Genomic DNA, 23,008 nt, shown 5'->3' on the forward strand with positions numbered 1-23,008 from the left:
ATTTTGCTGGGGGGCAATGAGATTCAGGATCTTGTATGCCATGTATCCATGGCATTTCCTTTGTCCAGTTCCATTTACCTCCTTACTGCATCTTTACCAATTCGCTCTGAAGCCTGTAGTGTAGCTGACTCATCAAACTGGCTATCGGAGGGTCTAATTAGCCCCTTGGGGGGTGGTTTGTTAATCAGCCAAAGAGAAAGAAACAGGAAGAGGCCCAGGAAGGAACCTCCTTCGTTATTATAGGCTACACAAAATACATACATACACATTTTTCCTGTCACACTAGTTTAAACCGATATCAAACATATTTTACCCGGCCCTAAATCCAGGATTGATTTACAGTACTGGTGATAGTAGATAACTCTATCTTACTTGAGACCAGTATTAATTGGATCAACTAAATCTTTTGGCGACACTATTGGATGAACAATGCGTTTTAGTTCAAATGTCAAGCCATATGTTCTGCTTGTTATTGCTGGAATATTCTTGCTTCTGGGGTATGTAAACCATTTTGACATTACTTCCAGTTTATTCCTTTGTCTGGTATTAAATCAGGAGCTTTTGAGATAGAAAGTAACATGAAAATCTAAGAGCTCTGATATGTTATTTTTTTTAAATACATTTCTTGTATGTGACTATGTTCTAATCTGTTAAGGGTTGGATGGATTTAAGAAATTAGATTTAATCAGGTGTAAATGTATAACATACCTCTTAAACTGAAATGATGGTTTATGTAAGGGATAATCAACAAGGGGCTATGCGTTCTACGGAATATTAATTAACGCCGTGGAAGGTGTGTTCTATGAAGGAGTTAGTGGAGTGGAACTAACCTTCCAATGAGTTGCATCATTTCCCAGAGAACACAGAGAGCCCCAAATTTGTCGCTAGAAATGTGTTAATTTGCAGGTAGAAATGTGGTCAACATCCACTGAAGAAGCTAGCAAGTTTACTAGATAGCTACAGGATTTGCCTTGGTAACCAAACAGACTTGCTAGTTTAGCTAACCAAACCATCAGTCCTAGCTTGCTATTATGAACATCAAATTCGACAAAGCCAATAATAGTAATTCAAATTTTGCTTTCAAAAGAAGCTCAAACATAGAACATGTAAGAATGACATATTCATTTAATTCTACTGTGCTGATATACTGTGCGTTATAAGGAAATAATACCCTAATGTACTTTTTTGAGGATCTTAGAAGAACCCTTGTTGAACCCCTAATTTTTGTGCAAATGTTGATCTGGCACTGAAAAATTACCCCAAAAGTTTATTCCATGAACCCCATAGGAGTTGGGGTTCATCGAGGAACCACTTTAGTTCTTGGGGGTTCTTGCTGGAATCTAACTGCCCAGCTGAAATATTTCAATATGAATTTGAGATAATTGTATTAATTAGGGTGCGGGGTTCAAAACTGGACCCCACAGGGTTCTTTGGGGAAACATTAATGGGGGTTATTTGAAGAACTTATAGGGGTTCCTCCATAGTTCCAATTAGAAGAACCCCTAAAGGATCCTCCAGGAAACTTTTCTTTTTAGTGTGTACAAACCCCTGTTGTTGAAAACCAAATGTTAGGCTAGAAGCAAGGGGAAATAATTTTAACTAGTCAGTTAAGAACAAATTCTAATTTACAATGACGGCCTAGGAACCGTGGGTTAACTGCCTTGTTCAGGGGCACAACGACAGACTTTTACCTTGTTAGCTCGGGGATTTGATCTAGCAACCGAGATGTAGTCAGCAATAAGGGAGTGATTGCCTCCTAGAAGACCACAAAACATGTACATTTCTGGACATATTTTAAAAGCGAGTCAGGTAAAGAGCTTTTTTTTGTTTTCAAGGGGCAATGTTGTATATTGGGACAGGCTTGAATAAGCTAAGTAGCCAATAGGCAGAGGGGAGCATCATTTGTCGGATTCTCTGTAATAATGGTATGGCAATAATAATGCATTTTATTTTGTAAATTGGTTACTTGCATCAAACAACACAAAAACATGTGCACTTGTCTGAAGGTCAAGTGGATAAACAGGTTTATGTCAAGCCCTGCATTTTTCCCCCAAAAGTCTTATGGAATGTAGGCATGGCCATTGAACACAACACATTGGCTGCTACTGTAGGCTGAATGATAGAGGAGCTATTTCCATGTTAAAATGCATTTTCTCCATTGTTTTTGATGGTAGGCCACTCTGGTAGTTCTACATTATGATCAAATAGACACCGTAGACTTCTTGGCCACTGCTAAAACTGTGCCTTAAAGCGTGTACAGCCTCAAGAGTTCACAGTAAAAGAGGACAGGAAGTTGCACATAATTTAAACAACGTTTAAAGTGTGCGCTCAGCAGACCTGAAATTATCTCAGTGACAAAATGCAGAGGGAACATTGCTTAGAACGCGTCTCAACCAATCAGAATGCTTTTACCTTTATTTAACTAGGCAAGCCAGTTAAGAACACATTCTTATTTACAATGACGGACTACCAAAAGGAAAAAGGTCTCCTGTGAAGATGGGGGCTTGGATTAAAAATACAAATAAATTAAATTAAAATATAGGACAAAACACACATCACGACAAGAGAGACATCACAACACTACATTAAGAGAGGCCTAAAGACAACAACATTGCATGGCAGCAACACACCATGACAACAACATGGTCACAAAACAACATTCTAACAGCACAAAACAGGGTACAAACATTATTAGGCACAGACAACAGCACAAAGGGCAAGAAGGTAGACACAACAATACATCACGCAAAGCAGCCACAACTGTCAGTAAGAGTGTCCATGATTGAGTCTTTGAATGAAGAGATTGAGATCTATCCACAGTTTGAGTGTTTGTTGCAGCTCGTTCCAGTCGCTAGCTGCCTCGAACTGAAAAGAGGAGCGACCCAGGGATATGTGCGCTTTGGGGACCTTTAACAGAATGTGACTGGCAGAAGAGGTGTTGTATGTGGAGGATGTGGGCTGCAGTAGATATCTCAGATAGGGGGGAGTGGGGCCTAAGAGGGTTTTATAAATAAGCCTCAACCAGTGGGTCTTGCGACGGGTTTACAGAGATGACTTTACCTACCGATCTATAAATTACATCTCTGTAATCTAGCATGAGTAGGATGGTCATCTGAATCAGGGTTTGTTTGGCAGCTGGTGTGATAGAGGAGTGATTACAATAGGGGAAACCAAGTCTAGATTTAACTTTAGCCTGCAACTTTGATATGTGCTGAGAGAAGGACAGTGTACCATCTAGCCATACTCCCAAGTACTTGTATGAGGTGACTACCTCAAGCTCCAACCCCTCAGAGGCAGTAATCACACCTGTGGGGAGAGGGGCATTATTCTTACCAAACCACATGGCCTTTGTTTTGGAGGTGTTCGGAACAAGGTTAAAGGTAATGAGGTAGGTAGAAGGTAGCGTTCACCTGGCATGCGCCAAACCCAGATTCGTTAGTCGGACTGCCTATGACGGTGCCACATTGAAAGTCCTCTGGTCTCTTCAGTAAATCCATTCTACACTGAATGTTTCTTTATGGAGATTGTATGGTGGCGTGTGCTCGATTTTATGGGCCTGTCAGCAACGGGTGTGGCTGAAATTGACGAATCCACTCATTTAAAGGGGTGTCCACCTACATTTGCATATACAGTGTATTTTTCCCCAATGTCGTATGCGTGTTTGAAGAAAAAAATATACTTCAAAAATAGTATTAAGCAGTTTGTTGTGCTATGAGGTGTAATTGATCAGGATGAACATGTATCAAAACCTCAAACAAGTTGACGTTCAATAAAACAATCCATTCGCACCACCAACAAGATCATGTGCACCACTGACAGAGGCGTACAGCTCAGTGGAATGAACACGTGCTCAACAATGCCTGCTAAGGTCGGTTCAAATGAAAAAATGGCCAAATTCATAAAACAATGTTAAACATTAGGACACGATCACTTACTAATCAGAACTACTTATACTTGTTACAAATGTGTAATGAAGGTTAATAATTTAAGTAGAACGGACCCTAAATGTTTATGTTCAATACAACAAATATTTAATGTACAAGTAACTTAAATTGTTAATGTTCAGAATATACTACAGTTTACTGTCAAAACGTAAATAGTATTTAGACCTTAAAAAGACAGCCATATGGGTGGTGAAAACACCCGCCCGCGGTGCCCTCGGCTATGGCCCATGACAGGGAGGAACGTCCATCTCAAATCGATCTGTAATCTGCGCTGCTCTGACACGTTGTCAACAAGGTCAACATGGTGCATCGTCCAGAAACATGCCATATCTCTTCTCTATAAAATATATATTCGAATTTTCAAACTAGTTTTACTTGGGATGGCGGATACAGCAATCCTGTGTTTTCACAGAAGCCGTTGACTTTGAACAGGTCACCTAGCTAATGCCCGGGAGGCGGGTGTGAAATGTCATAGGTTTAGTTTCATGGTATCACATGTTGAAATGTTGCATCCCTATGTAACATTTATTAAGCTACACAGATTGAGTTCACCTTTCATCCTCATTGAAACTTTTGTTTTTTTGCACTGTCTCTATTCACACTCAAAGAAACCCTCAACCCATCATCTGCTCATTCACACATAATGTGCACATAAATGCATACTGAGTCTACACATACGCACACCCACTCACATTCAAGCTAATGCTACTCTGTCTAATATCCCGTTGACTCGGCACCTTACCCCTATACATACAGTGCCTTCGGGAAAGTTCAGACCCCTTGACTTTTTCCACATTTTGCTATGTTAGTCTTATTCTAAAATGTATTAAATAAAATAAAAATCCACATCAATCTACACACAATATCCCATAATACCAAAGCCAAAACAAGTTTAGATTTTTTTTCAAATGTATTAAAAGTAAAATAAATAAATACCTTATTTACTAAGTATTCAGACCCTTTGCCATGAGACTCGTAATTGAGCTCAGGTACGTCCTGTTTCCGTTGATCATCCTTGAGATGTTTCTACAACTTAATTGGAGTCCACATGTGGTACATTTAATTGATTGAAAGTGATTTGGAAAGGCACACACCTGTCTATATTAGGTCCCACAGTTCACAGTGCATGTCAGAGCAAAAACCAAGCCATGAGGTCTAAGGAATTAACCGTTGAGCTCCAAGACAGAATTGTGTTGAGGCACAGATCTGGGGAAGGGAAGCAAAACATTTCTGCAGCCAAGACGCACACAAATCCTCCTGATTCCTGCTTACAAGCAAATACTAAAGCAGTAAGTACTGGTGACTCACTCAATATGGAAGTGGTCAGACGACGTCGATGCTACGCTACAGGACTGTTTTTCTAGCACAGACTGGAATGTGTTCCGGGATTCATCCAATAGCATTGAGGAGTATTCCACCTCAGTCACCACTTCATTAAGTTCATCAATGACGTCGTCCCCACAGTGACCGTACAAACATATCCCAACCAGAAGCCATGGATTACAGGCAATATCCAAACCGAGCTGGGGCTAGAGCTGCCATTTTTAAGGAGCGGGACACTAATCAGGATGCTTATAAGAAATCCCGCTATGCCCTCAGACGAACTATCAAACAGGCAAAGCTTCAATACAGGACTAAGATTGAATGCTACTACAACGGCTCTGATGCTCGTCGGATATGGCAGGACTTGCAGACTTATGTGCTACAAAGTGAAACCCAGCCACGAGCTGCCCAGTGACGTGAGCCTCCCAGATGAGATAAATGTCTGTTATGCTTGCTTCGAGGCAAGCAACACTGAAGCATGCATCGGAGCAGCAGCTGTTCCGGACAACTGTGTGATTACGCTCTCCGTAGCCGATGTGAGCAAGACCTTCAAAGAGGTCAACATTCACAAGGCCGCAGGGCCAGGTGGATTAGCAGGATGTGTACTCAAAGCGTGCGCGGAAAAACTGGCAAGTGTCTTCACTCTTCACTGACATGTTTTACCTTTCCCTGACCGAGTCTGTAATACCTACATTTTTCAAACAGACCAACATAGTCCCTATGCCCAAGAAAGCAAAGGTAACCTGCCTAAATGGGGCCAAGCTTCCTGCCATCCAGGACCTATATACTAGGCGGTTTCAGAGGAAGGCCAAAAAATGTGTCAAAGACTCCAATCTCCCAAGTCATAGACAGTTCTCTCTGCTACCGCACGGCAAGTGGTCCTGGAGCGCCAATTCTAGGTTCAAAAGGCTCCTTAACAGCTTCTACCCCCAAGCCATAAGACTGCTGAACAGTTAATCAAACGCCCACCTGGCCTATTACATTAACACACCCCCCCCCGTAATCTGCTGCTACTCGCTATTTATTATCTATGCATAGTCACTTTACCCCTACCTACATGTACAAATGACCTCGACTAACCTGTACCCCGCACACTGACCCGGGACCGGTATCCCCTGTATATACCGTAGCCTCGTTATTGATATGCAATTTTCTTTTGTAACTTTTTGATTAGATTTTTTTACTTTAGTTTATTTAGCAAATATTTTCATAACTCTATTTCTTGAAATGCATTGTTGGTTAATGGCTTGTAAGTAAGCAATTCAAGGTAAGGTTCACACCTGTTGTATTCGGTGCATGTGAGAAATACAATTTGATTTGATTTGTGTGTCTAAAGGGCATACTACGCCATGGAAACAAGAGCATGGGGAGCCCTGCCTAACACATCACAAACAGGTTCTTAGTTAGTGGCAGCATATTGAATTCCCGTTCCTCCACAATAGTCAATGCAAACTGAATGACTTGATGCTTTCTTTTCAGCCTGGTCATAAAGGAAAACAAAGTTTACACAATGATTTAACCAACAGGTTTTGTTGCATGGTTGAGGGAAGCACTAACTAAACAGTCATTGAACTTATCAAGATTTAATCAAACTATTCAGTACATTAACTAGGTATATTGGGATCTTCTATTCCACATACCCCTCTCTGATGGGCATTGAATAAAGACAATGGCTCTCTGAAGCCACATGCAATTAATATCAGGACAGCATTTTTGTTAAAAGCCAAAAAAATGTAACCTTTTAAAAATGTCTGCACATTATGTGCAATATGGTTTAATTGAAAAGCTCCTGTATACTTTAAATATCTTGCCTACTTTTATATACTACTAGATATCAGGGGTACTCAACTCTTACCTTACGAGGTCCGGAGCATGCTGGTTTTCTGTTCTACCCTATAATTAATTACACACACCTGGTGTCACAGGTCTAAATGAGTCCCTGATTAGAGGGGAAGAATGAAAAGAATGCAGTGGAACTGCCTTCGAGGTCCAGATTTGAGTTTGAGGGTACTGTGGTATTCACGGTATGTTAATAGTTGCACAGACATGCAGCATGAATGTGGCTTTGGCAACACCACATCCAAGGTAATATAAGAATAGTGTAAAGCCTCATTTACACCTTACTCAATACAATAAGGAACGCAAGTGTGTGCTTCTCAGTATTTTGTAACTCCAGAAAAATGCGTAGGATTGCCATCTTGTGAAGCTAATTGTGTCCTTGTCATGTGCTGGCATAAGAATATGAGTTATATTTCAAATAAAAGTAATAACGGATGTCGAAGAAAGGCTGCGCCGGCAAAACATTTTGTTAGTGTTAAAAATACATGTTTTCATGACAGACTTGAACTGATTCTCTTCTGACTCTCCAAAGGTATGTCTACTTCAACTTCTTCCCTGAAAGACTCAACAGGTAAGATCAAGTTCTGTTAATCTATTACAGCCTAATGTCGCTACAGTGTGAAATGAAAGTCACAGTATTGTCTGATTCTTACTAACAGGGTGTGGTTTGAGGCTTGAATTTAAGGGGAACATTTTTATATTATGGTTTCATTGTTTCCAACAGAGGTATCCTAATTGATGAGGACCAGAAGAGCACCAGGTAAGTTGAGAGAAACTGAGAAATTCCCCCAACATATTGTGGTACTTGGTCATTTTAATGGTAGGATGGTACATTAAAAATGTAAGGATTTTTGTGGTTTTGTTGGGTCACAAGATAATCCATAAAATTGAGGTAAACCGTGCTATACTCCAGCAGTTTTGTTGTGATCACAAGAAAATCCTAACAATTCAGGCTGATATGGCTGCCAGGGCGTTCAGAGTTTCATAACATTCGGGGCTCAGTCCTGAAGGGCTCATGGGTTTGTGCGTTGAAGGAGGAAAGAAAGGGATATTTCTCAAATAATTTCCTGCAATTCTACATGACTTGGAGACATGAAAATGATTTTTTATATCACACAAATGACCAAAATGACAAGCTACTATGACAATTTATATATTGAGATCAATAAAAGAAACAACCCATATCTGAAATGCAACCAATTGTCATGTTTTGTCATTAATTATCATGTCTTGTCCCCGTGCTTCCCCTTCTATTCGTTTCCCTCTGCTGGTCTTATTAGGTTCTTTCCCTCTTTCTATCCCTCTCTCTCCCCCTCCCTCTCTCACTCTCTCGCTCTCTCTTCTCTCTATCGTTCCGTTCCTGCTCCCAGCTGTTCCTATTCCCCTAATCAATCATTTAGTCTTCCCACACCTGTTCCCGATCCTTTTCCCTGATTAGAGTCCCTATTTCTCTCCTTGTTTTCCGTTCCTGCCCCGTCGGATCCTCATCTATAATTCACCGTGCTGTGTCTATGTTTTGCCCTGTCGTGTCGTGTTTCCCTCAGATGCTGCGTGGTGAGCAGGTGTCTGAGTCTGCTAGGTTCAAGTGCCTTCCCGAGGCAACCTGCAGTTCTCGATCAAGTCTCCTGTCTGTTCTCGTTTACGAGTAGTATTATGCTTTTTGTTTTGTAAAGTTTCTTTCTGGATTAAAAACTCTGTTTTCGCCAAGTCGCTTTTGGGTCCTCATTCACCTGCATAACAGAAGGATCCGACCAAGGAATGGACCCAGCGACTACAGAGGCTCGTAACACTGCCGTCAAGATCCAAGGAGCCATGCTCTGCAGACACGAGCAGGAATTGTCTGCTGCTCGCCATGCCGTGGAGAACCTGGCCGCTCAGGTTTCCGACCTCTCTGGACAGTTCCAGAGTCTTCGTCTCGTGCCACCTGTTACTTCCTGGCCTGCCGAGCCTCCAGAACCTAGGGTTAATAACCCACCTTGCTACTCCGGGCAGCCCACTGAGTGCCGCTCCTTTCTCACCCAGTGTGAGATTGTGTTCTCTCTCAACCCAACACATACTCTAGAGAGAGAGCTCGGGTTGCTTACGTCATTTCACTCCTTACTGGCCGGGCCCGAGAGTGGGGCACAGCTATCTGGGAGGCAAGGGCTGATTGTTCTAACAATTACCAGAACTTTAAAGAGGAGATGATTCGGGTTTTGACCGTTCAGTTTTTGGTGGGGAGGCTTCTAGGGCCCTGGCTTCCCTATGCCAAGGTGATCGATCCATAACGGATTACTCTATAGAGTTTCGTACTCTTGCTGCCTCTAGTGACTGGAACGAGCCGGCGCTGCTCGCTCGTTTTCTGGAGGGACTCCACACAGTGGTCAAAGATGAGATTCTCTCTCGGGAGGTTCCCTCCAGTGTGGACTCTTTGATTGCTCTCGCCATCCGCATAGAACGACGGGTAGATCTTCGTCACCAGGCTCGTGGAAGAGAGCTCGCATCAACGGTGTTTCCCTGCTCCGCATCGCAACCATCTCCCTCCTCTGGCTCTGAGACTGAGCCCATGCAGCTGGGAGGGATTCGCATCTCGACTAAGGAGAGGGAACGGAGGATCACCAACCGCCTGTGCCTCTATTGCGGATTTGATGGACATTTTGTTAATTCATGTCCAGTAAGAGGCCAGAGCCCATCAGTAAGCGGAGGGCTACTGGTGAGCGCTACTACTCAGGTCTCTTCATCTAGATCCTGTACTACTATGTCGGTCCATCTACGCTGGACCGGTTCGGGTGCTACATGCAGTGCCTTGATTGACTCTGGGGCTGAGGGTTGTTTCATGGACGAAGCATGGGTTCGGAAACATAACATTCCTTTCAGACCGTTAGACAAGCCTACGCCCATGTTTGCCTTAGATGGTAGTCATCTTCCCAGTATCAGATTTGAGACACTACCTTTAACTCTCACAGTATCTGGTAACCACAGTGAGACTATTTCTTTTTTGATTTTTCGTTCACCTTTCACACCTGTTGTTTTGGGTCATCCCTGGCTAGTATGTCATAATCCTTCTATTAATTGGTCTTGTAATTCTATCCTATCCTGGAACGTATCTTGTCATGTGAAGTGCTTAATGTCTGCCATCCCTCCCATTTCTTCTGTCCCCACTTCTCAGGAGGAACCTGGCGATTTGACAGGAGTGCCGGAGGAATATCATGATCTGCGCACGGTCTTCAGTCGGTCCCGAGCCAACTCCCTTCCTCCTCACCGGTCGTATGATTGTAGTATTGATCTCCTTCCGGGGACCACTCCTCCTCGGGGTAGACTATACTCTCTGTCGGCTCCCGAACGTAAGGCTCTCGAGGATTATTTATCTGTGTCTCTTGACGCCGGTACCATAGTGCCTTCTTCCTCTCCGGCCGGGGCGGGGTTCTTTTTGTTAAGAAGGACGGTACTCTGCGCCCCTGCGTGGATTATCGAGGGCTGAATGACATAACGGTTAAGAATCGTTATCCGCTTCCCCTTATGTCATCAGCCTTCGAGATTCTGCAGGGAGCCAGGTGCTTTACTAAGTTGGACCTTCGTAACGCTTACCATCTCGTGCGCATCAGAGAGGGGGACGAGTGGAAAACGGCGTTTAACACTCCGTTAGGGCATTTTGAGTACCGGGTTCTGCCGTTTGGTCTCGCCAATGCGCCAGCTGTTTTTCAGGCATTAGTTAATGATGTTCTGAGAGACATGCTGAACATCTTTGTTTTTGTCTATCTTGACGATATCCTGATTTTTTCACCGTCACTCGAGATTCATGTTCAGCACGTTCGACGTGTTCTACAGCGCCTTTTAGAGAATTGTCTCTACGTAAAGGCTGAGAAGTGCTCTTTTCATGTCTCCTCCGTTACTTTTCTCGGTTCCGTTATTTCCGCTGAAGGCATTCAGATGGATTCCGCTAAGGTCCAAGCTGTCAGTGATTGGCCCGTTCCAAGGTCACGTGTCGAGTTGCAGCGCTTTTTAGGTTTCGCTAATTTCTATCGGCGTTTCATTCGTAATTTCGGTCAAGTTGCTGCCCCTCTCACAGCTCTTACTTCTGTCAAGACGTGTTTTAAGTGGTCCGGTTCCGCCCAGGGAGCTTTTGATCTTCTAAAAGAACGTTTTACGTCCGCTCCTATCCTCGTTACTCCTGACGTCACTAGACAATTCATTGTCGAGGTTGACGCTTCAGAGGTAGGCGTGGGAGCCATTCTATCCCAGCGCTTCCAGTCTGACGATAAGGTTCATCCTTGCGCTTATTTTTCTCATCGCCTGTCGCCATCTGAGCGCAACTATGATGTGGGTAACCGTGAACTGCTCGCCATCCGCTTAGCCCTAGGCGAATGGCGACAGTGGTTGGAGGGGGCGACCGTTCCTTTTGTCGTTTGGACAGACCATAAGAACCTTGAGTACATCCGTTCTGCCAAACGACTTAATGCCCGTCAAGCTCGTTGGGCGTTGTTTTTCGCTCGTTTCGAGTTTGTGATTTCTTACCGTCCGGGTAGCAAGAACACCAAGCCTGATGCCTTATTCCGTCTGTTTAGTTCTTCTGTGGCTTCTACTGATCCCGAGGGGATTCTTCCTTATGGGCGTGTTGTCGGGTTGACAGTCTGGGGAATTGAAAGACAGGTTAAGCAAGCACTCACGCACACTGCGTCGCCGCGCGCTTGTCCTAGTAACCTCCTTTTCGTTCCTGTTTCCACTCGTCTGGCTGTTCTTCAGTGGGCTCACTCTGCCAAGTTAGCTGGTCATCCCGGTGTTCGAGGCACTCTTGCGTCTATTCGCCAGCGCTTTTGGTGGCCGACTCAGGAGCGTGACACGCGCCGTTTCGTGGCTGCTTGTTCGGACTGCGCGCAGACTAAGTCGGGTAACTCTCCTCCTGCCGGTTGTCTCAGACCGCTCCCCATTCCTTCTCGACCATGGTCTCACATCGCCCTAGACTTCATTACCGGTCTACCTTTGTCTGCGGGAAGACTGTGATTCTTACGGTTGTCGATAGGTTCTCTAAGGCGGCACATTTCATTCCCCTCGCTAAACTTCCTTCCGCTAAGGAGACGGCACAAATCATTATCGAGAATGTGTTCAGAATTCATGGCCTCCCGTTAGACGCCGTTTCAGACAGAGGCCCGCAATTCACGTCACAGTTTTGGAGGGAGTTCTGTCGTTTGATTGGTGCGTCCGTCAGTCTCTCTTCCGGGTTTCATCCCCAGTCTAACGGTCAAGCAGAGAGGGCCAATCAGACGATTGGTCGCATACTACGCAGCCTTTCTTTCAGAAACCCTGCGTCTTGGGCAGAACAGCTCCCTGGGCAGAATACGCTCACAACTCGCTTCCTTCGTCTGCTACCGGGTTATCTCCGTTTCAGAGTAGTCTGGGTTACCAGCCTCCTCTGTTCTCATCCCAGCTTGCCGAGTCCAGCGTTCCCTCCGCTCAAGCGTTTGTCCAACGTTGTGAGCGCACCTGGAGGAGGGTGAGGTCTGCACTTTGCCGCTACAGGGCACAGACTGTGAGAGCCGCCAATAAACGCAGGATTAAGAGTCCAAGGTATTGTTGCGGCCAGAGAGTGTGGCTTTCCACTCGCAACCTTCCTCTTACGACAGCTTCTCGTAAGTTGACTCCGCGGTTCATTGGTCCGTTCCGTGTCTCCCAGGTCGTCAATCCTGTCGCTGTGCGACTGACATCTTCGTCGCGTCCATCCTGTCTTCCATGTCTCCTGTGTCAAGCCCTTTCTTCGCACCCCCGTTCGTCTTCCCTCCCCCCTCCCGTCCTTGTCGAGAGCGCACCTATTTACAAGGTACATAAGATCATGGACATGCGTTCTCGGGACGGGGTCACCAATACTTAGTGGATTGGGAGGGTTACGGTCCTGAGGAGAGGAGTTGGGTTCCGTCTCGGGACGTGCTGGACCGTTCACTCATTGATGATTTCCTCCGTTGCCGCCAGGATTCCTCCTCGAGTGCGCCAGGAGGCGCTCGGTGAGTGGGGGTACTGTCATGTTTTGTCATTAATTATCATGTCTTGTCCCCGTGCTTCCCCTTCTATTCGTTTCCCTCTGCTGGTCTTATTAGGTTCTTTCCCTCTTTCTATCCCTCTCTCTCCCCCTCCCTCTCTCACTCTCTCGCTCTCTCTTCTCTCTATCGTTCCGTTCCTGCTCCCAGCTGTTCCTATTCCCCTAATCAATCATTTAGTCTTCCCACACCTGTTCCCGATCCTTTTCCCTGATTAGAGTCCCTATTTCTCTCCTTGTTTTCCGTTCCTGCCCCGTCGGATCCTCATCTATAATTCACCGTGCTGTGTCTATGTTTTGCCCTGTCGTGTCGTGTTTCCCTCAGATGCTGCGTGGTGAGCAGGTGTCTGAGTCTGCTAGGTTCAAGTGCCTTCCCGAGGCAACCTGCAGTTCTCGATCAAGTCTCCTGTCTGTTCTCGTCTTTACGAGTAGTATTATGCTTTTTGTTTTGTAAAGTTTCTTTCTGGATTAAAAACTCTGTTTTCGCCAAGTCGCTTTTGGGTCCTCATTCACCTGCATAACACCAATAGCATAGGCCAATGAAAATAGTGGATACACAGATTTTAGGCCTATAATATGAGGACATTATAACCCACCAACCTTCCAGTGTCACTTACCAATTCAAACAGATTTTTACCATCATGATATTTTGAAATGTTGCCCAAATACCTTCTAGCTGCTGCCTGCTGTTCATTGACAGCCAGATCACAGCAATCCACTGTTTTTATATTTGCTGCACTGGCTGCATTGACTGCTACTTAGAAATACTATAACGGTAAATGAATAGATTACATTCACTGATAAAAAGCTGTCTCCAAAATAATCACATAGTTTTCACAGATCCACCGTGGACCAAGAACATCTCTGTGTGAAAAGTCGTCATATGGTCTGTTTTGTCAACAAACTCAGACAAAAGTAAAAAAAATACTTTAAAGTACTACCTAACTCGTTTTTTGGGGTATCTGTACTTTACTATTTTACTTTTACTTAAGAAAATAATGTACTTGTTACACCATACATTTTCCTTGACACACACAAGTATTTGTTTCATGTTTTATGCTTAACAGGACAGGAAAATGGTCAAATTCATGCACTTATCAAGAGAACATCCCCGGTCATCCCCACTGCCTTTGATCTGGAGAACTCACTAAACACCTGCTCATCAAACATTTCAACAATTATCAACATTACCATGATAATTTCAATATCATGGGCATTAAAATGGAGTTCGTCCCCCATTTGCTGCTATAACATCCTCCACTCTTCTGGGAAGGTTTTCCACTAGATGCTGCAACAAAGCTGTGTGGACTTGCTTCCATTCAGCCACAAGAGCATTAGGGAGGTCGGGCACTGATGTCAGGCGATTGGGCCTGGCTCACAGTCGGCTTTCCAACTCATCCCAAGCCCATTTCATGAAGCTCCAGATGAACAGGTCTTGTGCTGGCGTTGCTTCGAGGCAGCTTGGAACTCAATAGTGAGTGCTGCAACCGAGGACAGACGCGCTTCAGCACTTGACAGTCCCGTTCTGTGAGCTTGTGTGCCCTACCACTTCGCAGCTGAGCCGTTGTTGCTCCTAGACTTTTCCACTTCACAATAACAGCACTTTCAGTTGACCGGGGCAGCTCTAGCAGGGCAGAACTTTTACCAACTGACTTGTTGGAAAGGTGGCATCCTATGACTGTGCCACGTTGCAAGTGACTGAGCTCTTTAGTAAGGCCATTCTACTGCCAATGTTCGGCTATGGAGATTGCATGGCTTTGTACTGGATTTTATGCACCTGCCAGTAACGGGTGTGGCTGAAATGGCAAAATACACTAATTGGAAGGGGTTTCCAAATACTTTTGAATGCATAGTGTACTGCAGCAGGTAACTTACATCAAACCACATCCACTGCGCGCACGCCTGTGGACATATGGGATCAGAGCATGACTCAGTTGTGTATGTGCCTAACAGAAAACAGCACCAGTAAGTGTCCCACACGAGTGATGATGGCTGATCTCCAACGCTTGGAAGAGCCCTTTTGGACCTACTTCCCAATCTGTTTGACAGTAATCCTGGATGTGACAGCAGGGATGAGGTTACGAACTGTCGACCACGCCCCATGTCTTTGAGAAGCTCCGACGCGCCATGCCTCAAGCACACTCGTCTCATTAGTGGTGGTGAGATAAGAGACATTATGGCCAGACTAGTTTGCAATTGAGTGTCATAGCCCCACATTAAAAGTCTGTGATGGCGAGTTGAGTAGACAATCAGAAATAATGCTAGAATGTTTTTCAATTGACTGCCATATCCCCCCCCCCCCCCCCGAACAATGGCAGTTAATTACATAATTATTTTCACGTGGTGTCATGGACCTAGAAGGTTTTGGGACCCCCGACACTAATTGCAACTATCCCACTACTATTTGTAATACATTCCCTACTACACTAACTTCAAATTGTCAACACTAGCCTCAAACAATTTAAACTTATTAACTCCTTCCACTAATATACAAATACTTCTGGGCAACTGAAGCAAGTCACACAATTATTTTTCATGTAAATGTACCCTTTCTAGTTTTTTTGATCTTCATTGTGTTTTTCTTCCTATGTTTTTTCCTACAGCCTGAGTCGACGCGTGTTCAGGAGCCGAGTACGGAACATTTACATTTACATTACATTACATTTAAGTCATTTAGCAGACGCTCTTATCCAGAGCGACTTACAAATTGGTGCATTCACCTTATGACATCCAGTGGGACAGTCACTTAACAATAGTGCATCTAAAACTTAGGGGGGGTGGGGTGAGAGGGATTACTTAACCTATCCTAGGTATTCCTTAAAGAGGTGGGGTTTCAGGTGTCTCCGGAAGGTGGTGATTGACTCCGCTGTCCTGGCGTCGTGAGGGAGTTTGTTCCACCATTGGGGGGCCAGGGCAGCGAACAGTTTTGACTGGGCTGAGCGGGAGCTGTACTTCCTCAGTGGTAGGGAGGCGAGCAGGCCAGAGGTGGATGAACGCAGTGCCCTTGTTTGGGTGTAGGGCCTGATCGGAGCCTGGAGGTACTGAGGTGCCGTTCCCCTCACAGCTCCGTAGGCAAGCACCATGGTCTTGTAGCGGATGCGAGCTTCAACTGGAAGCCAGTGGAGAGAACGGAGGAGCGGGGTGACGTGAGAGAACTTGGGAAGGTTGAACACCAGACGGGCTGCGGCGTTCTGGATGAGTTGAAGGGGTTTAATGGCACAGGCAGGGAGCCCAGCCAACAGCGAGTTGCAGTAATCCAGACGGGAGATGACAAGTGCCTGGATTAGGACCTGCACCGCTTCCTGTGTGAGGCAGGGTCGTACTCTGCGGATGTTGTAGAGCATGAACCTACAGGAACGGGCCACCGCCTTGATGTTAGTTGAGAACGACAGGGTGTTGTCCAGGATCACACCAAGGTTCTTGGCGCTCTGGGAGGAGGACACAGTGGAGTTGTCAACCGTGATGGCGAGATCATGGAACGGGCAGTCCTTCCCCGGGAGGAAGAGCAGCTCCGTCTTGCCGAGGTTCAGCTTGAGGTGGTGATCCGTCATCCACACTGATATGTCTGCCAGACATGCAGAGATGCGATTCGCCACCTGGTCATCAGAAGGGGGAAAGGAGAAGATTAATTGTGTGTCGTCTGCATAGCAATGATAAGAGAGACCATGTGAGGTTATGACAGAGCCAAGTGACTTGGTGTATAGCGAGAATAGGAGAGGGCCAAGAACAGAGCCCTGGGGGACACCAGTGGTGAGAGCGCGTGGTGAGGAGACAGATTCTCGCCACGCCACCTGGTAGGAGCGACCTGTCAGGTAGGACGCAATCCAAGCGTGGGCCGCGCCGGAGATGCCCAACTCGGAGAGGGTGGAGAGGAGGATCTGATGGTTCACAGTATCGAAGGCAGCCGATAGATCTAGAAGGATGAGAGCAGAGGAGAGAGAGTTAGCTTTAGCAGTGCGGAGCGCCTCCGTGATACAGAGGAGAGCAGTCTCAGTTGAATGACTAGTCTTGAAACCTGACTGATTTGGATCAAGAAGGTCATTCAGAGAGAGATAGCGGGAGAGCTGGCCAAGGACGGCACGTTCAAGAGTTTTGGAGAGAAAAGAAAGAAGGGATACTGGTCTGTAATTGTTGACATCGGAGGGATCGAGTGTAGGTTTTTTCAGAAGGGGTGCAACTCTCGCTCTCTTGAAGACGGAAGGGACGTAGCCAACGGTCAGGGATGAGTTGATGAGCGAGGTGAGGTAAGGGAGAAGGTCTCCGGAAATGGTCTGGAGAAGAGAGGAGGGGATAGGGTCAAGCGGGCAGGTTGTTGGGCGGCCGGCCGTCACAAGACGCGAGATTTCATCTGGAGAGAGAGGGGAGAAAGAGGTCAGAGCATAGGGTAGGGCAGTGTGAGCAGAACCAGCGGTGTCGTTTGACTTAGCAAACGAGGATCGGATGTCGTCGACCTTCTTTTCAAAATGGTTGACGAAGTCATCTGCAGAGAGGGAGGAGGGGGGGGGGGGGGCGGAGGATTCAGGAGGGAGGAGAAGGTGGCAAAGAGCTTCCTAGGGTTAGAGGCAGAAGCTTGGAATTTAGCGTGGTAGAAAGTGGCTTTAGCAGCAGAGACAGAGGAGGAAAATGTAGAGAGGAGGGAGTGAAAGGATGCCAGGTCCGCAGGGAGGCGAGTTTTCCTCCATTTCCGCTCGGCTGCCCGGAGCCCTGTTCTGTGAGCTCGCAATGAGTCATCGAGCCACGGAGCGGGAGGGGAGGACCGAGCCGGCCTGGAGGATAGGGGACATAGACAGTCAAGGGATGCAGAGAGGGAGGAGAGGAGGGTTGAGGAGGCAGAATCAGGAGATAGGTGGGAGAAGGTTTGAGCGGAGGGAAGAGATGATAGGATGGAAGAGGAGAGAGTAGCGGGGGAGAGAGAGCGAAGGTTGGGACGGCGCGATACCATCCGAGTAGGGGCAGTGTGGGAGGTGTTGGATGAGAGCGAGAGGGAAAAGGATACAAGGCAGTGGTCGGAGACTTGGAGGGGAGTTGCAATGAGGTTAGTGGAAGAACAGCATCTAGTAAAGATGAGGTCGAGCGTATTGCCTGCCTTGTGAGTAGGGGGGAAGGTGAGAGGGTAAGGTCAAAAGAGGAGAGGAGTGGAAAGAAGGAGGCAGAGAGGAAAGAGTCAAAGGTAGACGTGGGGAGGTTAAAGTCGCCCAGAACTGTGAGAGGTGAGCCGTCCTCAGGAAAGGAGCTTATCAAGGCATCAAGCTCATTGATGAACTCTCCGAGGGAACCTGGAGGGCGATAAATGATAAGGATGTTAAGCTTGAAAGGGCTAGTGACTGTGACAGCATGGAATTCAAAGGAGGCGATAGACAGATGGGTAAGGGGAGAAAGAGAGAATGACCACTTGGGAGAGATGAGGATCCCGGTGCCACCACCCCGCTGACCAGACGCTCTCGGGGTGTGCGAGAACACGTGGGCGGACGAAGAGAGAGCAGTAGGAGTAGCAGTGTTGTCTGTGGTGATCCATGTTTCCGTCAGGGCCAAGAAGTCGAGGGACTGGAGGGAGGCATGGGCTGAGATGAACTCTGCCTTGTTGACCGCAGATTGGCAGTTCCAGAGGCTACCGGAGACCTGGAACTCCACGTGGGTCGTGCGCGCTGGGACCACCAGAGTAGGGTGGCCGCGGCCACGCGGTGAGGAGCGTTTGTATGGTCTGTGCAGAGAGGAGAGAACAGGGATAAACCGACACATAGTTGACAGGCTACAGAAGAGGCTACGCTAATGCAAAGGAGATTGGAATGACAAGTGGACTACACGTCTCGAATGTTCAGAAAGTTAAGCTACGTAGCAAGAATCTTATTGACTAAAATGATTAAAATGATACAGTACTGCTGAAGTAGGCCAGCTGGCAGTGGGTGCGTTGTTGACACTACACTAATCAAGTCGTTCCGTTGAGTGTAATAGTTTCTGCAGTGTTGCTATTCGGGGGCTAGCAGGCTAGCTAGCAGTGTTGTTTACGTTACGTTGCGTTAAAAAACGACAATAGATGGCTAGCGAACCTAGAAAATCGCTCTGGACTACACAATTATCTTTGATACAAAGACGGCTATGTAGCTAGCTAAGTAGCTAGCTACGATCAAACAAATCAAACCGTTGTACTGTAATGAAAATGTGATACAACCTGTGAATGCGACCGGGTAGTTGAGTTCTATACAGAAGACGTTGGCTAGCGTTGGCTAGCTGTTGGCTAGCTAGCAGAGTCACCTACGTTAAGGATGACAAATAGCTGGCTAGCTAACCTCGGTAAATTAAGATAATCACTCTAAGACTACACACTCTAAACCTAAACAACACAATTATCTTGGATACGATGATACGATGATACGAAGACAGCAAAGACAGCTATGTAGCTAGCTGACACTAAACTAATCAAGTCGTTCAGTTGAGTGTAACAGTTTCTCCAGTGCAGCTAATCAGTGGACGTTAGCTAGCTGGCTAGTGAAGACTAGTGAAGACTACGTTAGGACGGCGAAATACGATAATTATGCAATTATCTTTTGATACAAAGACGGCTATGTAGCTAGCTGAGAAGAAATTGCTAAGATAAGACAAATCAAACCGTTGTGATATACCCGTTGGAGCGACGTGCAGATGCGACCACTCGCTCCAACCGGAACCGTCTCTCCTGAAAAGTATGCATCTGCATTTTACCCTACCGTCTTTCACCATAGCAGTATGGTGTCATGCTATCACATCCATCCTACAAACATCTTCCAAAAAGCACTTACAATCAATCAGAATAGTGGTAATTCTATGTCATAGCATTGTACATCAGTGTCATGTTTTATTCACTGCATGAATTGGTGATGGGATGCTGTATGTGTTGAGTTTATAGCACGATGGTTGGGGAAGTAGTTCTATCAATGTATATTTTCTGTAGTAGTACAACTATTACATGTCGGTCTATCTAATACTACCAATATCAGCCCATCTCTTCATGACAATTAAGTAATTATTGACATTTTGTTCTCCCAGGCTATTGTACAATCAGCCCAGTGTCTTGGTGGGGTAAGTAGCATTTTATTCTTATGTTAAAGACATATAAGCTGAAAAACTATACTGTAAGTGTCTGTCTGACACATCAGTGTGGAGAGGTGTAGCCTAAAACACCGTGTTTCAAGGTCCTTTAAATGCCAGTACTATAGTGAAGTATTGAGATCATAACATGGCTCTGGTCAGTACAACACAGTCAGGCAGGACCCTGTTCTGTTCCTCTAGACGTACTGATGTGGTGTCAGTGACCCCATGGTTGGCACCCATCGTCTGGGAAGGCACCTTTGACCCTGTGCTTGTCGACAATATCTACAAGCCCGTGAACCTCACAATAGCAACCACAGTGTTTGCCATTGGAAAGTGAGTACAGCTTTTGCCAAATATTCAAAAGGGGAATTGAACTATCAATACTTTTGCAACACTGCAACTATAAGGACATAAGTCCCTGATGTAATAAAATATCATGATGCCTTTGGAACAAGTGAATAATTGTACTACTTCTTGTACTGTATTATCTGCTAGACTGTATACGGGTCAGAAAGTGGTATAATGTATTATGAGAATGATGCAGTTAAGGGGATACCAAGTCAGTTACACAACTGAATGCATTCAAGTGTGTCTCCCGCATTTAACCCAACCCCTCTGAATCGGAGATGCTGCCTTAATGACATCATCGACGCACAGGGAGAAGTTGTTGTTGTTGGGCATTAATTGACATGCTCAAGGGCAGAACCATAGATGTTTCCACCTTGGCATGACTCAGCGACTCGAACCAGTGACCTTTCGGTTACTGGCCCAAAGCTCTTAACCAGTAGGCTACCTGCCGCCCTATCAGTTACAGATGGTTGCTGGTATCATAATCTCAGGTGTGACCTACTGCCGTTGTGTCCTTGAGCAAGGCACTTATTAATCCTTTTGTTATGTATGCCTTTAAATACTGACAGATATGTCAGATTTCTCCAAGATTTTCTGGACACAGCAGAGAAGCACTTTATGGTCGGCTTCAACATGCGCTACTACGTTTTCACTGATCGTCCCCACGATGTTCCTTCAGTGAACCTGACTCAGGGGAGACATTTGAGTGTGATCCAGGTCCCGGGTTCAAACCGCTGGCAGGAGATATCAGCCCGGAGGATGGAGATCATCCAGACCACCATCGAACGTCAGATCAGAAGGGAGGCCGACTACATCTTCTGTCTGGACGTGGACAGCAAGTTCCACGCTCGCTGGGGGTCAGAGTCTCTTGGAAGGCTGGTTGCTGTGATACACCCAGGCTACTACGAGCAGACGCGTGACCGCTTCCCGTACGAACGGCATCCAGCCTCAACGGCCTACATCCCCACGGATGAGGGAGACTACTACTATGGCGGGGCTATGATCGGAGGGTTCGTGGAGGATGTGTACACACTAACAAAGGTGTGTCGGACCCGGTTTGAGGAGGATGCGGGGAATTCCATCGAGGCTGCCTGGCAGGAGGAGAGCCACCTCAACAGGTACCTGCTCTACAACAAGCCCAGCAAGGTGTTGTCTCCAGAGTACCTGTGGCAGGACTTCAAGGCCAAAACCAAAGAGGTAAAAGTCATTCGCTTCTCAGGGGTCATTAAAAACTATGCTGATGTTCGTCCCAATGTATGAAATAGGAAGTGGCTATTAGACCGGCAGAAGAAAAACTGAATTTAGTCGTAGCGGTAAAATTAATTGAGTTTAGGTTAAGGAACAAGGGTTAAGTTTAACTTTAGGTGTAGTTTGACTGAGGTTAGGGGAAGACATAATAACAATTTTGGGGGTGCTTATAAATTTGTCAACTGTGGGTGTTTCTTGTACAAATGTGTTATGGAAATGTGTTTCTTGCATATCACAACTCCTGAGAGTGGGGTCACGGGCCAGGGTCACCATTGTTCGTTTTAACTTATTTCATTCTGTATTCTATCTATTTTGCATGTTGATTACTGTGAGGGAACAAAGAATATGTAAAAAATGTAACAATAGGTATAATACTATTATTGTTATTACTATTATTGTATGTTATTTTCTTGAAATAAATGTTTTCCCACATTCCATTATGTTTGTGTTGTGTCTCTACTTCTTATTTAACCAAGGTCCAAAGTGATGTTTTGATTTAGAGCTTTATACTTTAGTGGGATTCACACAAATGATAAATAGTGCTTCTTTCTGGTGGACGGTTAGGGTACATGAAATACCGGGAAATGAAATGTATTCCATAGCCTAACTAAAAACAACAGCTTTAGTGAACTAATCATCTGGCAACCACAGCAAGGTGTCAGCAGAAGGGGGAAGGCCAGAGAACACATACTTGGACGAGCTGAGAAGCAACGCCGGACTGGAGGAGGAGGTATCTGCAATGTAGTACTGGCACCTCTGGGGGACTCATTTCTCCACCCAATACGTTCCAAATTCATATGGTGAGGACAGTGTATGTATACATATTTTTTATTTATTTAAGGAGATGAGATTAGCTGAATTAATCACACATGAATAAAAAGTTATTGGAATGATTCATAATAGACGGATGTAGGACATTGTGACATGAGTCACACTTATCGGGACAGGTTCCTTTTTAAAAGTCCAAATGGAGGATGCACTTCATTTTGTAAAAACGTCTGCCAACGTCAGGGCAATGAGTCCACAGAGAAGTGGATGGGGGACGAGGTTCCAGAAAAGCCTGACCAATCACATTGTATTGTGGTAAGTGTGCTGCCCGGAAAGCAAACAGAACTGAAACCAGGTGTGTATCTGCCCTATTTGACCAAAAGCATACAGTTTTGTACTATTTAACCAGGTGAATGAAGAGAGATGACCTAGCCAACAGATGAGTTCATCATTACACATTGCT

The 23,008-nt window shown here is 45.6% G+C and overlaps 1 protein-coding gene across 3 annotated transcripts; it reads left to right on the plus strand.

The window, feature by feature from the left end:
- Window positions 1-255: 255 nt before the first annotated feature.
- LOC124000716 (globoside alpha-1,3-N-acetylgalactosaminyltransferase 1-like) lies at window positions 256-22,217 on the plus strand. Of its 3 annotated transcripts, none has more exons than XM_046307289.1 (8): window positions 256-497; window positions 7,639-7,677; window positions 7,831-7,866; window positions 15,717-15,755; window positions 19,779-19,793; window positions 20,137-20,169; window positions 20,380-20,514; window positions 21,099-22,217. In XM_046307289.1, the coding sequence occupies exons 1-8, from the start codon at window positions 430-432 to the stop codon at window positions 21,787-21,789; spliced, it is 1,056 nt and encodes a 351-aa protein (XP_046163245.1). In that variant the 5' UTR covers window positions 256-429; the 3' UTR covers window positions 21,790-22,217. The 3 variants fall into 3 exon arrangements, with proteins under 3 accessions (XP_046163245.1, XP_046163247.1, XP_046163246.1); XM_046307290.1 differs by lacking the exon at window positions 256-497 and adding an exon at window positions 6,592-7,352; XM_046307291.1 differs by lacking the exon at window positions 20,380-20,514.
- The last annotated feature ends 791 nt before the right edge of the window (window positions 22,218-23,008 follow it).

This window comes from Oncorhynchus gorbuscha, linkage group LG16 (genome assembly GCF_021184085.1).
Source record: "Oncorhynchus gorbuscha isolate QuinsamMale2020 ecotype Even-year linkage group LG16, OgorEven_v1.0, whole genome shotgun sequence".
NCBI lineage: Eukaryota > Metazoa > Chordata > Actinopteri > Salmoniformes > Salmonidae > Oncorhynchus > Oncorhynchus gorbuscha.

Excerpts from the sequence above, each read along its gene's own strand:
- LOC124000716 (XM_046307289.1), top strand. The coding sequence starts at position 430 with ATGCGTTTTAGTTCAAATGTCAAGCCATATGTTCTGCTTGTTATTGCT. Across the intron at positions 20,170-20,379 it reads CAGCCCAGTGTCTTGGTGGG|ACGTACTGATGTGGTGTCAG; the intron begins GTAAGTAGCATT and ends CTGTTCCTCTAG. Across the intron at positions 20,515-21,098 it reads ACAGTGTTTGCCATTGGAAA|ATATGTCAGATTTCTCCAAG; the intron begins GTGAGTACAGCT and ends AAATACTGACAG.